The sequence below is a fragment of the Rhea pennata genome, chromosome 1 (genome assembly GCF_028389875.1).
Source record: "Rhea pennata isolate bPtePen1 chromosome 1, bPtePen1.pri, whole genome shotgun sequence".
Taxonomy (NCBI): Eukaryota; Metazoa; Chordata; class Aves; order Rheiformes; family Rheidae; genus Rhea; species Rhea pennata.
Window position 1 is genome coordinate 157,851,139 of NC_084663.1, and position 16,557 is coordinate 157,867,695.

At 35.7% G+C, this 16,557-nt stretch overlaps 1 protein-coding gene across 4 annotated transcripts; it reads right to left on the bottom strand.

Moving 5' to 3' along the window:
* Window positions 1–129: 129 nt before the first annotated feature.
* Window positions 130–16,497, bottom strand: ERCC5 (ERCC excision repair 5, endonuclease). 4 transcript variants are annotated; one of them, XM_062566791.1, is made up of 16 exons: window positions 16,420–16,497; window positions 15,291–15,394; window positions 14,519–14,694; window positions 13,867–13,982; window positions 13,686–13,775; window positions 12,919–12,979; window positions 11,866–12,009; window positions 10,697–10,904; window positions 9,465–10,421; window positions 8,772–9,004; window positions 8,236–8,355; window positions 6,431–6,644; window positions 4,576–4,720; window positions 3,590–3,792; window positions 2,571–2,653; window positions 130–1,358 (listed from the first exon to the last, which is right to left on the bottom strand). In XM_062566791.1, the coding sequence occupies exons 2-16, from the start codon at window positions 15,376–15,378 to the stop codon at window positions 816–818; spliced, it is 3,381 nt and encodes a 1,126-aa protein (XP_062422775.1). In that variant the 5' UTR covers window positions 15,379–15,394; window positions 16,420–16,497; the 3' UTR covers window positions 130–815. The 4 variants fall into 4 exon arrangements, with proteins under 4 accessions (XP_062422775.1, XP_062422776.1, XP_062422774.1 ...); XM_062566792.1 differs by having other exon boundaries at window positions 15,291–15,411; window positions 16,420–16,496; XM_062566790.1 differs by lacking the exon at window positions 16,420–16,497 and adding an exon at window positions 16,121–16,255.
* Window positions 16,498–16,557: the final 60 nt, after the last annotated feature.

The following is a 16,557-nucleotide window of genomic DNA, read 5'->3' on the forward strand; positions in this document are numbered from 1 at the left end:
TCTGGCTTGCATTTAGATAGTGACCCAGTCACAGGACTAGCTGAAGCAAGAAAATGGTATGACAAAGGAAGGGGTTAGGCAGGAGAGAAGTAGAAAACACATTTAATCAGTTTACAAATTATGCCCAATATTAAGTGTTCTAAAGTGAGATCTAAGAGAATTCAAGAAATGTGTACTATTGCTGAACATCACTTTGGCAGACAAATTCTGACTTTGGAGATATCTATATAACTGAGTCTAGAACCATGACGTTTACATTCAGAGCAAAAACAATTATTCCATCTCAGGTTATACAAGAATGTACTGCACTATATTCCATGACATTTTATCAGGCTTTATGTTCTACCACGAATGGTTCAATATGCAACATTACTTTGAGCACAAAGATTTGAAGACAGGCATACTGAAGAAAATAAGGAAAACAAAATTAATTGAACTGAATTTCCTTCTCTCAGTACCTGGAAATTCTCTAATTCACTTTCAAAGTTTCATTCAAGTTTGATGTTAAGGAAGCAACAGACTACATGTGATTTTTTTGTTCCACTTTTGTTAGAGGGGCAATGAATGCAAGTCATTTTTTGGCTCAGTTTTGTGATCTCAGACAGAAAACTTTTACCAAGTCCAATCTAGGGCTTTTTGAGCAATTGTGCTAAAAATATTTTTTCACTGTTTAAAATCCCTTCTACATAAATTCTGGACATACAAGCAATGTAAGACCAATGCATGATGAACAGGGATAATTTATTGTTTTTCTATCAGAAAATTCATTAGAATATTTACAAGTCATAAAATCCACCCACACACAGTCTATTTTTTTAAGATTTTTTCTTTTTTCGTCCTCTCTTACTCTGTGATTTAAGTTTTTTGCCCTCAAACACAGGTTTGGCAGTCACCATGATTTGGTTTCCCACTTCATCCTCACCACTTGAGCTACTATATCCTTTTTTCTCATTATGGCTTGCTGTCTCAATTTGAGATACAGTTTTCCTCCTCTTGCTCTTGTCTAAATCTCTGCTTTCCAGTTCCTCTACTGAGGAGTCACTAGAGGTTTCCGAAAGATGCAAGTTTCCAATAAAACCACCTCCATATAAAGGTTCTCTTTTGGAATCTGAATGTTTCTTTCTCTTTATTTCTGTTGTCACTTGATGATCTGTGCAATCCATAGTACTTTTCTTTTTTTTCTTCTTACACTGCTTAAGTTCATCCTCCATAACTGCAGTAGCCTCTCGAATTTCATTGTCTTCTTCCTCTTTTTCCTTTCTCTTCAGACAAGTCACAACTCGGCGAAGTCTCTGGCTCTTAATGGCTTGTTTTTCGTGCTGTGCTAGTCTGAAGAATGAATCAATTCGAAGCTGAGTCTATCAAAAATAAAACAATGAAACAGCTTTGATTTTTTTGCAATAGGAATTAGTTACCTAAGCTATATTATACAGTATCCTAAATTAAGCAGGAGAAAGACTAATGAAATGAATATGCATCTAAATAGATGTGGACTACAAGATGCATTATCATAATTATAAAGTATGCAACAAGTTTTACCTTCTCTAAAGCAAGAACCTTTACACTGGTCTTTAAAAAAACTAGGTAATGGGCAAACATCTGTGAAATATTAAAAGCTTTGTGTTGTGCTTATAATTAGACATAGGTTACTATTTTCAACTTTATAGCAGAGATGCTCTTGTAGTGCTCTTAAGTATGTCCTTACAAACACATCCTCAGCTGCAAGCTATTACAACAACTCAAAGTTTACTACGCAAATGCTGTATGTGCACCTCGTATTTTGCAACCTAAAAGTATAAAAAATTAATTACAGTTTTTGTGGTACTTTTCACTCCTTTGACTAATAGAGAGGACCTAGAAGACAGGTTTAGACTACCTATCTTGCTGTTAACAAAAAAAGAAAAGAATCTGACCTCAGCTCATCAGTTTTACAACTGACATTCAGAGTGTCACCACATGCATCATTATTCATTTTTAAATTGCATTAAAGATGACAGTTTGTTTATTTATAAAATGCAGTAGTACTATAAATGGGTGCTCAGTCAACAGCATTAGCTCACTCTGCATTTTTTGCCAAAAGTTATAGATGGTACTCAATGGTCAGTCTGACTTCACCAAAATCTTAGTGACACGTATATAAACCATTTTAAAATATAGGGCACTGTCTTTTAAAAGCATTAAAGGTGCTTCAAGTACCTGTAATAATCAGCAACATGCAGAACAAAGAGCAATCTGGACTTGAAATAGATGCTTGATAGATAATAAGATTTTAAAGTAACTATTGCATTTAAAAACATTGAAATTATGTAGAGTGCCCAGTACACTCAAATCATACAACAACAAAATCTATACAAGTGAGAGTTTAGTGTCTTTTTAAAATATATGAAAATAAAAAATATGGCTAAATGTCAGGCTATTTTACAAACAGTATGGCTATCTGAATTATGAAAGCATAGATTACAGTGAAGTTAGTTAAGCATCACTTTAGATTAAAGACTCATTGTTCATTTTAAAAAATTTCTGTTACAGTTTTCTGGTTAGCCTAAAACAATGCATAGTTTTATATTTACCTGTTGCGAGTTCAGCTGTTTTAGTACAGGCAAAAGGACTTCATCTATCTTTGTCCTAGTCCAGCCAAAGTGATCCTGACAGAATGTACAGAAAGTAAAGGATCTTTCTTTCTTTTCTTTTTTAAAAAAAAAAGCTATTAATAGTAATCTGTTAACACACAAAATGAAAATTGCTCAAATAACCAACATCTGGAGAAAAGCTACTGTAGTTGAAAGTTTTTTCAACTACAAAAAAAGAAAATATCAGAAGTATTTTCTGGTATAAATACTGGATGGTTCCAGTATTATGCCACATGTCTTCATCATGAGATCACATTTCTGATATTTACAGAACTCTAATATCATCATTTCCAAGAGTGTCTTTCAGAGAAGCTCCTTTTGGCTACACAGTACTGCCATAAAACACAGTACCTATAAATAATCCTTATTTTTACACTTACACACACACACACACACACACACAGGAAATTGCATTTACAGTTTAAAACAATGTTAGCTCTGCATGCTACCACTCATGCCATCTACTTTTCAACAATTCACTGTAGCTCAAGCTGAAACTAATGCAAGAAACATGCATTAGTGCAAGGAATGTGGTAAATAATAGCTAGGAATAAAGCACAGTGTTAACCACTCATTCTGATTAGGTTTTGAAACCTACTTGTGAAAAATGGCTAACAGATACATCAGGAGCATGCAGACAATCCCATGCTAAGTCTAAAAACAGGCACAGTACAGTTACAGAAACGTAACATCACAACAAATTTAGGTCAGTCCAGCTAAGAAACTCTCTTTGTATTCACAGAGAAGCAGCCCAGCCTCTCAGGAAGGCAGAGCAGACTTGGATGACATACACACATAGATGTACTTTTCTCAATTCCAGAGTTGTTATCACTGTCGGAGAGTACATATAGTCTCAGGTGAGGACTCTCACACTAATGAGACATTAAGAATTTGGCTCTCTGTTACTGAACTAGTTTCAGTACTTCTAAATAGTAATTTCTATCGTATCATAAAAGGATATTCTCTGATCTGCTCTACATCAGGTTTCCCCCAGACGAACGAACCCCTTGTCTCATCCACCACAGGCTTCAGGTATGCCTCTGCCACTGCTGGGTTTGGGAAACCTGATGAAAGCTGCAGATCCCGCAGCTTCTTCTTGACTTTGGTATCATGTGGATTAGGTCTCAGTTTCTTATTCTTCTGAGCTTCAGTCCACCACTCACTGAAAAATAGAGAAAAGTTTCCATTTGTATCCATAAAATAAAATTTGGAATGTCAAGAGCTACCATACTAACTTAAAAAGCCTTAATTTCAGTTACTATACAAGATGAAGTAGGAAATTTCTAAATTACATGACCTAAGTGGCATATAATTTAAGGGTAGAAAGGAGAAAATATATACAGCAAATGTAGCCCACTGGCAGCCACAGCAGCAAACATCACCTGGATTCCCCATGAGTAGCCAAACAGAAGGCCCTAAACTCAGCCTCAATTGAGAAGGATGCTTCACATACAATGATCATTTCTGGAGAATTTCTGAAACAAAAAATAACTTCTGACCATCCCTGCCATTGCCAATAAAATTGGCTTGGTGTTCTTCAAACCCCATTCTGCCCACAGCCTACCTGTCTGTCTCTTTCCAGGACATCCACTCCTCACTCATCAAGTGTCTTTTCTCTATGAGCAAGCTAGAGTACCTTCTCACAAACTTGGGGAGAAACCACCTCCACTCCACTAGGGATCCAGCTCTGCAATGAACTCAGAGGCAGTTGCACAGTTCTGAAGTGGTTCTATTGTCTTCACTAGTTTTGTTGTAATTGCTGAGTCAACATATCACCCTATTTATCAGCCATTTCTAACACTGACATAATGAAATCACGTATTTTATAATTAATTTAGTCTCCTTAATTTTGTCCATGTTTTGGTGCATGGTAAAGTAGCATAAAAATATATTCATGAACATTCATATTATGGAAAAATAAAAAATAAAATCAGACAAAGCATACGTGAATTTTAAGAGAGGTTCCAGTCCATGACCAGGAAATTCATTTAAAATCTCCATTGCTGTTACAAAGCCAACATTTGGGATGCCTTCAGTGTAATCACTTCCAAGCAAGTATGCCAAATTAATTAACTTGCTTCGATCCAACCCTGCAAAAGAAAGTGCATAAAACAAATAAACTTAGCGAATTCAGCCTCTATTCTCTTAGAAATTAACAAAAGTAGATTATCTGAAAGACAAGCAACAAAAGGATCATATAGGCATTAACCCTGTAAAATTATACTTTATTCAACATCAGAATTTGCTAAATTACTTTCTAGAGCAGCGTCAATATACCATGCTAGTTCAAGCAGCAGTAATTGTACTAAAATATAACTTGTAAAGATACAATGATGTCAAAATTTAAATGTTACAATGTAGAAACCCAAATTTCCCTAAACACCAGGTTTCTGAAAGCTAAGAGATTACTTAACATATACTTCTGCCATTACAGTCCAGTTCTCGTCTAATGCTGACCTAAATTTATTAACTCCTGAATCAGAAATTAAAGCATTTTCTAGTCCCCAGTTTTGAACTCTAGTCCGTAATATTCATGACTCTGTTTCTTAAAAGTGTTCCCAAACTGCATATCACGTGCTCTGTGCTATCATAGTTATTCTCATAGATCAAAAGAGCCTGTGAAACAACTAGAAAGAAGGAGGAACCCAGCTGACCACTTCTACTTACTACATTGTAAGATATGAGGCAACTAGACTGATTCTTAGGCACTAACTTCAGGACCTCAGACCAAAAAATTATTTCAGTGGTGAAAAGGAGGAAAGTGTGTAAATCATGCAAAACATGCAAATCAAGACCACTTGAATGTTAGTAAGGATATCCAGCAACTGTTAGGAAAGAAAAATTGTCCACTACATGAAAAGAGAGCAGTACTAATGTACTGCAGAGCAACATGACAACAAGACAGATAGTGATTATTTTTTAAAACAAAACAAATCAAAACCACTGCTTTACTACCATAATAACAGCTAAAAATCACAGGAACTTTTAGAATATTCTCCCCCCTCGTGTAACCTAATCTGGTTTTATCCAGTTTGCTGGGAAAAGAAACCAAAGACATGTAATTATTTTTAATCACACAAAAATGAAATTTGTGAAATTCTATTTCACAATTGGTTGTTGTGAACTGTGAAATTTTACATGCTGAGGACCTTAAAATATCATTTCAAAGTCTATAATCCTACTTAGCCAGTTTTGAAATTTCTGAGCAATCTCTTCTGCCTCAGCAAAACATCAGGAAAAACTAGAATCTGCTATTATTTTCTTTAATACACTATGTGATACTGAAGCTTAACAGTTCAACTAGCAACAATGTGATTAGATTAGAACAACAAGAAAGGAATAAAAATCTTGTAAATATTAAAAAAATTTCCTTCTACTTTCTACAGAGTGTATAATTACACTGGATCCCTTTCTAATACAGTATGAGTCAATATGTCCCAAATAAACTACTATTTACAGAAAATTACAATCTGATGACATTATTTATCAGGATATAATTTTCTCACTATGGCAGAAAAATTGTACTGACATCTACCCAGAAACTGGTACCACAGTTCATACTCCCAGCCCTGATAATCATAACACTAACTGAAGTGTACTAAATGCAGGTGTGACTAGTAGCTGCAAGCTCAGATAGGTCATCTGGTAGTAAAACAAACAACTCAATTGTACATCCTCTCTAAAGAACAGACATCATCATAATGATTACATGAAATTCCATAGGAAATTCATCTTAAATGATACAGATAGACTCTTTAATAAGACAGCTTTTATCTAACACGCTAATATCTGAGCCTTACCTAGCTGGTTTTGAAAATCAACATACTGATAATATTCCACATATTTGTTCTGACTAAAGAAATTTTTATAAACATGCCGTGCACCAAATAACCAAACATCACTATCATCTGTGATTGTTCCAGAGGTCTGATCAGTAAGGTCTAATATGGCACACTGTGCCTCTGCTTCCATTGGAGCTTCAATATATGGAATGCCAAACAAACGGAGGAGCTCCTGTAGGATGAAAGAAACAGTATTTCACTTGAGAAATGAGTTTCTAATACATTTCTGCTTGACTCAGAACTGGGAGGTGTTTAATCTTTCATAGCAAATTTTAATTTCCACTGAAAAGCACTAAACACTGTTAACTCAAGGGGGAAATCCCATTTACTCATCTCAGGCAGATAATGCTAAGTAAGTCAAGCACTATTTGACCATGCTATTACTACAATTTGAGAATACGTTGTTTTAATTATGCAAGCATATTCAAGTATTTTGCTTTCCATAAATGTTACTAATTTAACATGGAGAAAAGTTTATGCATTACAGTGATGCAGGATTCATGAAAGGAAGATGCTAGAAAAAAAGTCAGCAACAATTTTAGCAGAGAAAATTGTAACAAAAGTATGAAACACACATCAGGCAACAAACCCTGGGAAGACTAGCCATCCTTGGGATGGTGTTTGACATACATGTGTTTTGATATGCTTCACACAACCTGCTTTTATTGAATATGTTATTTAATCTCAGTTAAATATCCCATGTGCACTAGGTTTACATACTAATATTCGTTACACAATTCTGAATTACTTCATCTCCATGAATTATGCTTCTCACTTATTCTCCTGCTCCCAATTTGGATGTAATAATCACTGCAAAACCTAGTTGTAAAGTTTTTATTTTTAAAAAAATATTTAAGTGGTGTTTCTTTCACTGCAACAACTGGCTTTTGTGCCTTAACACAATCAATTTTGAAACTGCTGACTTAAAACTTTCATTGCAATAAAGAGTAAAAGCACAAGGTCAAAGGACTTACAATTATAATGGTATATCTACCATTATATAGCATGCATACAGAATTGTAAGTTATTGGCCTTTACAAAAATCATCTAAAGATAAAAGTATGATCAAATATTTAACATAGGAAACAAAAATTTCAGTCATCTTAATGACATCCAAACTATCCCTTTTATTCAAAGAAAATATGAACACTTGCATATTTCTTAGAATAAATGTATGATATCATACATCTACCACTTGTCTATTATCTTATGGATATATTAAATTCAACACGTTATATTTTTTAAGATTGGATAATCTAAAATGCAGTACTCTGCATCTTCCCAATGCTAACATTCAGACAGAAGTTATAGGCTTGTACAGGAATTACTGGTGAAGTTCTTTAAAATAAGTTACCTATGCTGTCAACTTGGCTTACAATAAAAGTTTCTTTCATAGTTTTATCTTTTAATGTCTAGGGAAACCACAATTTACCTAAACTCAGTTAGATTAATTCCATACTGCTGAGTTTAATTACCTATTCGATTCAAAAAGTTGTGTGTTTAAACAGTAGAAATATTTTCATTCATAATGAAGGAATATTTAATAGTGTCATAACAGTTATTTCCAAGTCTTGGAATTTAAGATTAATCTTCTTTCAACATTTTAAATCAAGCAGTCTGAAAAAAAAAACAACCACCTAAGAGAAAAAAGGTGAGTGACCTACAGTTAAAAAAAATTACAAACAGCTTTTGAGAAAACGTTTAACTCCTGAGGAGAATACTTCTTAACTCACATCATGTCAAAATGATTGAACAAATACTACCTGACTTTCCAAGAACATCTGTCCTGTTACAGAAGCAGCAACACGTTCCTGCTGCTTTTTTTGAGCCTGAAGCATATTTTGTTCAGCAGAAAGATCATTTTCCAATTCTTCCAGTTCTTCCTGAATAATAGAACAAGATTTCAGTCATTACAACAATTTAGTGCCTTACTTACCGAAATATACTTAAGTCTCCAACTATATCTATTCTAAGAGTATATGCTCCAATTAACTCACACCCACTGATTGTCATAGCTTCTCTAATGCAGTAAATTATAAGAACATAACTAGGTCTTTTTATCAGAATGCTAAAACCTTACAATTTCTCTCTGATTCCAGTGGTGATTATAACTAACTCTCATCTTAAAAAAAAGAAAAAATCCCATACAATTCAAATAAACAAATGAATCAGAAAGTGATAAAACAGTTTACAACTATTATAAACAGCTGTAAGACAGTTGTAAGATAGCTTTCCTTAAAATATAAATTCAGCTACGGAGCACTTCATTACTAACTTAAAACAAATAATAAGGAATTACCAAACTGATGTCTTGCCACTCATTCACTGCATCTTTAGCATCATTTTCACTTTCAGTATTCTGATGGTTTTCCAACTGCACTTCATCAGATTCCTCTACTGTGTCCTTCGTGACAATATCATGTCTGTCTTTCTCCATTTCTGTAAGTGCTGTTTCATCACCCAGTTTCTCATCACATTCAGTAGGAAACTCAGCCTCATTACTGATTTCAGTGTCCACTTCAATAAAGCTTCCTATAAAACAACAACAACAGAGTTTAGCTTCTTGCTGCTAATTTAAAAAGAAATGTCTGAATCTCTTCTCAATTTGTGCTGCAACGTTTTTTCACCCACAACAAATGATATGTGCAGTAAACAGACATAAGTCTATGAAACTACAGAAACTATGTGGCTGGCCATTAATACACCAGTTAATGAAGTTCAAGCTACAGAACAACACACTTTCCAGCTTCTCCATTTTGTATACTTGTATTTGAGCATTACAGAATAACACCAGGGGAAAAATATAGTTCAGATTTTCTCCTCATCTCAAACACATATTTTAAAGAATTTGGACTATGAGAAAAGGTTGACTTCAACTGACTGCAAACATAATAATGCCCTGTTTTCTTACAGAATTGTTCATTACTCAAGTCTTCCAGCCCCATGGGAGTCAATGATCATAAACACAGACACACAACCAAAAAGCACATACCATCAGAATCACTGTCTTCAGACTGTGATATCCCTTCTACTCTTCCCTCATTAGGGCCTTTTACTTCTGGAAAAAGACTAAGTTCATTTTGCACCTTAGACACATTATTTTCTGTTTTTGAAATGACTTCCTCTATATCTCTATACATTTTAAGATTTTCCTCATTTTTAGAAAGGCCTGTTGTTTCAGCCTGAATCAAAGCTTGTGTACTTGTCTGTGCTGGGGAACAGCTTGGGTTTTGTATGCACAGGTTTACATTCTTATCTTCCAAAGAACTTAAGTCCATTTTGGAACCGTTTTCTTCTTTGTCTGCATCATCTTTTCTTTTTCTAGTATCATCAACAAAAGAATAATTTTCAATTCTTGAAATATTGATGTCCTCAGCTGCAATATGAACCTTTTCCAACTCATGACTCTTCTGGCCAAATTCAGTATCTTGCATAATCACTTGGTTTGATGAATGAATTGTAGACATAGGTAAATTTTTTCTCTCTGTAACTTCAGGCATCTGATCATCATCATCTGAACAACTAAGGAGGAAATCTTTCACTTCTGACATTTTTGTTATCACTCCATCAGTTTTAGAGGTAACAATTTCCTCCCCTTTATCATCTTCACTCAGAGCTCGCTGAATTGCCTGTAGAGTTCTTGGAGATACACTGCCTTCCTCTGATCTACATTGGTCCATATTCAATCGTCCTTTATCTTCATCCTGCAGTTCTTCTTCTGAACTGCTCTCTATCATAGCTGCCTGAATAGCAAGTAAAGTCTGGGGAGATGGTGGTGCTGTTACCCCATTGTTATCTTTCTCTGTCTGCAACTTCTCAGACTCAACTGGGTTTGTATTAGAAGGAGATTCATTAAATTTTTTAATAGACTTAGTAAATTCTAGCTTTTTTGAAGAGTGTGCCACAGTAGTTTCTGAATCTGTACCAGTAGCTTCTTTTGCTTGAATACCTGGAAAAAAAAGATTTTTGTTAATTTTTTTAATACATAACTGTTTTATATTAACATTATTTTTACACAATGAGAATCAAATTAATTAAATGAAGATTAATAAAGCAGCTCTCTACAAGTTTATTATCACAGTTAATTATGTCACCATATATTCCACATAATCATCAGGTACACACATCTCTAAACAACACTCAGGTTTTTCCTAAAACTTGTCAGTCTGCAGACTGACTGCACACACCCAGTGAGAAGCTTTATGAAATAAGGAACTGGCATACCTTTTATTAGGATATAGTGAGAAGTATCTTCAGAGATAACCCTCTTAGATTCCACTTCTTTCACAAAACCTCCTTCATTTTCATATTGTGTTTGGATTTGACCTGAGTGCTGCTGATTCAATTCTTTTTCTACATTTTCTATATATCGATTAAGGTTGCTTTTCTTAAGCAAGCCCCTAAGTTGATATTGGGAAAAGTCATCGGACTCCTTAAAAAAAAAGAATCCAAGTCAATTTAAATAAAATGGCATGAACTGCACTTTTTAAACAAGTATATTTACTGTGCTCTGGAGAGCCCTTTGGTAAAAATATTTTCTTATTTATTTTAACCAGAGAACATTTGTCTTTTACTGACCACTGCACTCCCAAGTGATGGTAGTATTAACATGTTAATATGCAACAAAACTTTAAATGGTATCACTAAGGAGTTCTGAATGCTGATTAAACACTGTGAGATCTAAATAACATGGCCAACAAAAATTAGCTGGCTAACAGACTTGGACCTCATCTCAAATACAACTCAATTACAACAAAAGCCACATGCGGGTAGTTTTAAGTTGTTGCCCATCACAAAATGGTTCTTAGTTTACACTTCGATACAAGCTCTCATTTGATCAGAAATATATTGTATTTTAAAAATCTTACCCTGCTCTGAAGAACTATTCTAAAAGTAGCACTGTAGGAGTCCCCATTTGTCTCTGAATGGCTTTGGTGTCACATCTGCTTAATTTACAAATATGAAGATCTTTTTCCCAGCTACCAGCTCCTCTAACAAACTGAGGGTTTGGAAGTCAAGCTGTGTTCTTTCCGCATGATTTATCCACACCAGCAATACCTTTTTACAATTGAAATGTTGGATGTAATGTTGATGAGGCATGAGACACAGCATGGTATTTCCATTCTCGACAAAAAGACTTAGTTCTGCCAATTTTAGTAGAAATTAGAAGACAGGACTCTGCATATACCCATGGAAAGGATCTGTTAGGAATTACCACCTTGCCTGTTTCCCCAAAAAAACATGAAAGTTTCCCACCCCCAGATTTCCCAAATTTCTCTTGTAAAAATAGGTCTGGAGTTAAAACTTTCCATACATGATAACATTACGTAGTCTTCATGTGCATTAATGATAGTAACTCCAATGTAATGGCTTGAATATATTTTCCATTTTACCTCTGGCATTCTTTCAAACAATGTTCTTTTTCGTTTTGTAAATTCTTTCATATCAGTCAAGATTTCATGTTTTACTTCTGGAGGCAGACTGTTGAAGTCTTCTGATTCAATATCTACAGAATGAGGATTTTCAAGTAATTCTTCCTATAAAAAAAAAGAACAGCAATGTACATAAACACTCATTTTGTATTATAGACCAACAATAAAAATGAAAATATCCACAGTATCACCCCAAATCTAAAGAAAAAAATCACACACAAATCTTTTTGCTACTTCTTATATTATGAAGAAAACTATTTAAAAAAATGTAACTATTACCTTATTAAATAAATCATTTGTTTACATAATTATTGAGATACAACATATAAAGAAACTACTACTTAAAAACCTACGGCCTTTTACATAACAAGATATTTAGTATAAGCTACATAAACAGCTCCTACTGCCTCAGTAACTCTTTTAATATCCTTCCAAAGACTTTCTCTTTCTGAATAGACTACTTCAAAACAATATTTCCAAGAGTTTTTCTTCTTTATTTTCTTTGATGTCTACATGAAAACAAAAATAACTTTACTGTTCACAAAGATATTTTGCTAGATTAACTAATTATTTTTATTTTCTCCTCTTCCCATGAGATCAGCGCATCAAAAGGAAATACAGAATTTATATATCAAGAAAGAATTGAAATGTTGCATTGGAGTTCTGTTAAATACGCTGTCTTATTTTCACATACATATATGCATTCTGTTATCTTCTACCATTGCAAAAAACAATGTTTGTATTCTTCACATATCCAGAGAAAATAGTCAGGGAAAAAAAAAATCCCCCCATCAAGGTATTCTTACTCTGTTGTATTCTAGTGAAGAAAATTACATTTGTATTTTATGATTAATGAGAGTGAGAATTCATGGAATTATTACAGTTAACTTATTTGCTTGTCAAATAATGCTACTGTGAGATTTATACCTTTAAATAGTATTAAAAATATTTTTAAAGCATAACACATGAATAACAAGATATTTCAGAATAACAGGGTAATTAGGAAGCAGTTACCTGTAGTATCTTCTTTTGACTCATTCTTGCTTGCCATTCTTTTTCATCTTCCTCTTCTGAGCTAAAAAACACAAAAAGATAAAAGATGTAGATTCTCCCTCTCTCTCCTTCTCTCCTTCTCTCAAAAAGCTATGAGCAGAAAGAAATCAGACTGCTCAGTTATCTAGACTGAGACAACTTTTGCTGTCTAAAAGCATTACCTGATACTTGGTTGGCATTAAAACTATGTTTTAGGGCAGACCTATTAACACTGAAAATGTGCAGACTATTATAAAGGATAGCTCCATGCTCCCACTCAGTCTTATTTAAGAAGATGACACAAATTTGACAAGCGTGTATGAAGGCTACCTCTGCTAAACACATCCACTGCACCTAAATGAAGAGAAACAAACTGGAAGCAAGCTGCCACACACTTCAGTAGTTACTCAAGCTCGCACAATCGGGTTCATTTAGCATTACAGATATTGCCACAGAGAGTGAGATAGCATTTTCACCCTTAAAGATGATTCCAGAGTAGAAATTTAATTTATAGGCTGATGTAAGAAAGGTTGTTCTGTTAGCTACTTTCCATTAAGTAACCAGAAGGTCTCTGTATCCTATAACCCTACTTCTCCCAAAATAAACTGAAATAAAACATTAACTAAAGAAATATACTGTATATGTTTTGGGGACACATGAGTAAGTCAAAGATCTATTAGCATCTTTAAAAATAGTATTTAATATTTTTATTTGAGTTTGTTATAGCTATTTTTCTTAATTCTACTTACCTATTCTTCTCTTCCTCCTCTAAACAAGGCAATACATACATATCATCAATTCCTTCTCTTCGTACTTGTGTAATACTAGGCAAAGCTTCACTGCTTAGGGAAAAGAATTAAAAGTGATTAACAACAAAATAAAAACATATCTTCCCATTTTAAACAAAAGCAGAAAATAAATTATTCATGCCTTTTGCCTGTTAGAGCAGTTTTGATAGCTTGTCTCTTCAAAAAGGTTTTCAAGAGTTTTTCTGTAGTTTTTCTGGAATCACTGACTGCCACTTCTTTTCTTTGTCTTCGCTTAGCCTGTGAACATAAAATTAATGCAACATAATTTTACTAAAACAGCATTTGCTGGATGCTCAAGATACAATTATAAGAGTAATTCACTGGATGTGTATATGCCGAGTCTGTGGCTGAGTCCTAACTCATTTTACATCAGTGGGTGTCAGAGCCTTCAGATCCTCTGAATCTCTCTGCCTGGCCTCTGTAGGACTTAGGACTAGTTATCAGCTCCTGAGTAGAAACGTTTGCAAGAGGTGTGTTCAGGCTGAAGCAAGATCCAGACTTATGCTGTCATCTGCCTCTCTGCAATTTGATTTCTATGCAAAGGAAACCTGAATATGTGAATCAAAAGGGAGTCAGCTGTTGCATCACGCAGCAGCTGAGACCCACACTGCAAAAACATCCGCACAGCACTGTATTTCAAGCCGTCTATTGTCATGGCTTGGAAGCGTAAGTAGTATTCAAGGAATCTGAAAACAGCTACTTAGCTTCAACAGACGTATCTTTGCATGGCAACGTTATAATAGGTTATAAAATAAGTCGGTAAAGTTACATACCAAGGTTTGTCTCTTCAGAAGTGGTGCTTCTCCATCAAAAACAAAGACAGGCCGAATTCGAAAAAACAGTAACTTGCAGAGCCGATGAAACAGGGTGAGGAGGTGAGCATTTTGTATGGAATTACCACGATTATCTCTGGCTCCTTTTATTGCTTGGTTCAACCAAATACTGATATCTTAAAGAATCGTTAAGGAAAAAAAAATAAAAGGTGCACTCTTGCACATACATCGCATAACAATTTCTATAGAGTGCATATATATATTTCTAAGCGGACTCTTGCCCACTGCTTTAAGTTGACATATTGAAGCTGAGGATATCCAAATGCTTGTGAACTTTGAAGAATAAATTCTTATCCCCATCATCCTGAACAAAGAACAAGATTGAAAACAAATTGTGCAGCAAACAATACCTCCCCAGTTATTTACAAATAAATGAAGGGGAACATCTTTCTAGCATTTAATTACATATGCATGATAAGAAAGCAGATGATAAAATATTTCAAACTTTTTCATATTCTAGTCCTACTGAGAGCAGCACAAAATCCTACAGGCTGACATTTGTATGAGAAATCTACGACAGAAGCTTCATTTTATTCATATACAAAAATGTCAAGGTATTTGTTTTCCATATATTAGAAAAGCATAAAATCTATCTTATCAAAATATTGTCAGGATTTAGAATTTTTTAAACCACAGTAAATCACAAAGAAAAAAGTGAATATAATAACCTCCCTCACAAATTTGGTGTATCATCTTTACTTTCAAAGGATACCAACAGCAAGAATTTTCCCTTCTAGTGTTTCTGGGTTTATAGGTCTTCCAGTGCACTCAAGTAGTTTCCAAAGTCCTTGAACTCCCATTGTCTCTTCTTAGCTCCTTTGAGAGAAGAAAATCTATGAGGAATAAGTGCAAATATAATCCAAAGATTATATGATCCGCTTTATTAATGAAAACCCAATGCATTATTACTGCAAATAGAAATAGTGGGGGGGGGGGGAACACCAAGGTCATCAAAATTGAAGCAGGGTTACATTAAATCCCAGCTGTTATAGTCTGCCAGACACGTAATTGTAAATCGAGGTCCCTGTCCCAACTCTCTAACAAGCAATGTGATGTGAGATGGATGTGAGATTTAAAATAGCAGTATTCTGCTTTGTCATACAAACAACAGAAGACGTATGACCTATGGTAAAATGTGCTCGGGGCGGGGAGGGGGAATCAAATTTTAACTTTTTTCACATTCCTTTTAAGTTGTGTAGCAGACTTATCAAGAGAAAACATACCAAAAGAAACAAAGAACATAAACTGACCTGCCTCTGACATTATCCTTGTTCAACTAACTTAGAAAGGAAAACTCTTGCTCTACAGATTTCCTATCTCATGTACAGCACTGCTGACATAAAACAGTAACAGTCAGCTAGCTAAAGGTAAGCACAGCATTTAAGCAGATCTAAGAGAAAAGAAGAAGTGCTGAAAGGAGCTGCATCTTCTATCGTGTTCTGCTACGCAGGGCAACGTTTTCCAGTCGAAGACCTGTCCCCGCTGCAACTGGTTAGATTGGAGCAAGCTGTTGGCATCTGCCACGGACGCTGTGCGCAATACCTAAGCGATGTCTGAGGTCTTCATTCCCTCCGATTTTAACACACGAAAACCGTGACAGCTGCGCCGTGCTCGCCCACAGGAAGCCGCCCGCCCGCCCCGCTCAGGCCGAGCCGGCTTTACACCACCGAGCTGGTCACAGCGGAGCCGTTTATTCCCGCGGGCCGCGCCACGCCCGACGCCCGACGCCCTCGCGAGGGACGGCGCTCCCCTAGGCCGGCGCCTAGGGGCGTCCGTTGGAGCGCGGCGGGGCGTCCGTTGGAGCGCGGCGGGGCGTCCGTTGGAGCGCGCGCGGGGCTCACCTGCACGCGCCGGCGGCGCGGGGCCCGCGGAGCTGCCGGCACGCGGAAGAACCCCCTGGCGGCGGCTTGCGGCCGCTTCCGCCCAGCCGCCGCTCCGCTCCGCTCCGCGTGCGCACGCGCGCCGCTCGCCAGGCCGCG

Excerpts from the sequence above, each read along its gene's own strand:
- ERCC5 (XM_062566791.1), bottom strand. The coding sequence starts at position 15,378 with ATGGGAGTTCAAGGACTTTGGAAACTACTTGAGTGCACTGGAAGACCT. Across the intron at positions 9,005-9,464 it reads TGAAGACAGTGATTCTGATG|GAAGCTTTATTGAAGTGGAC; the intron begins GTATGTGCTTTT and ends GTTGTTTTATAG. Across the intron at positions 6,645-8,235 it reads AGATGTTCTTGGAAAGTCAG|GAGCTCCTCCGTTTGTTTGG; the intron begins GTAGTATTTGTT and ends TTCATCCTACAG.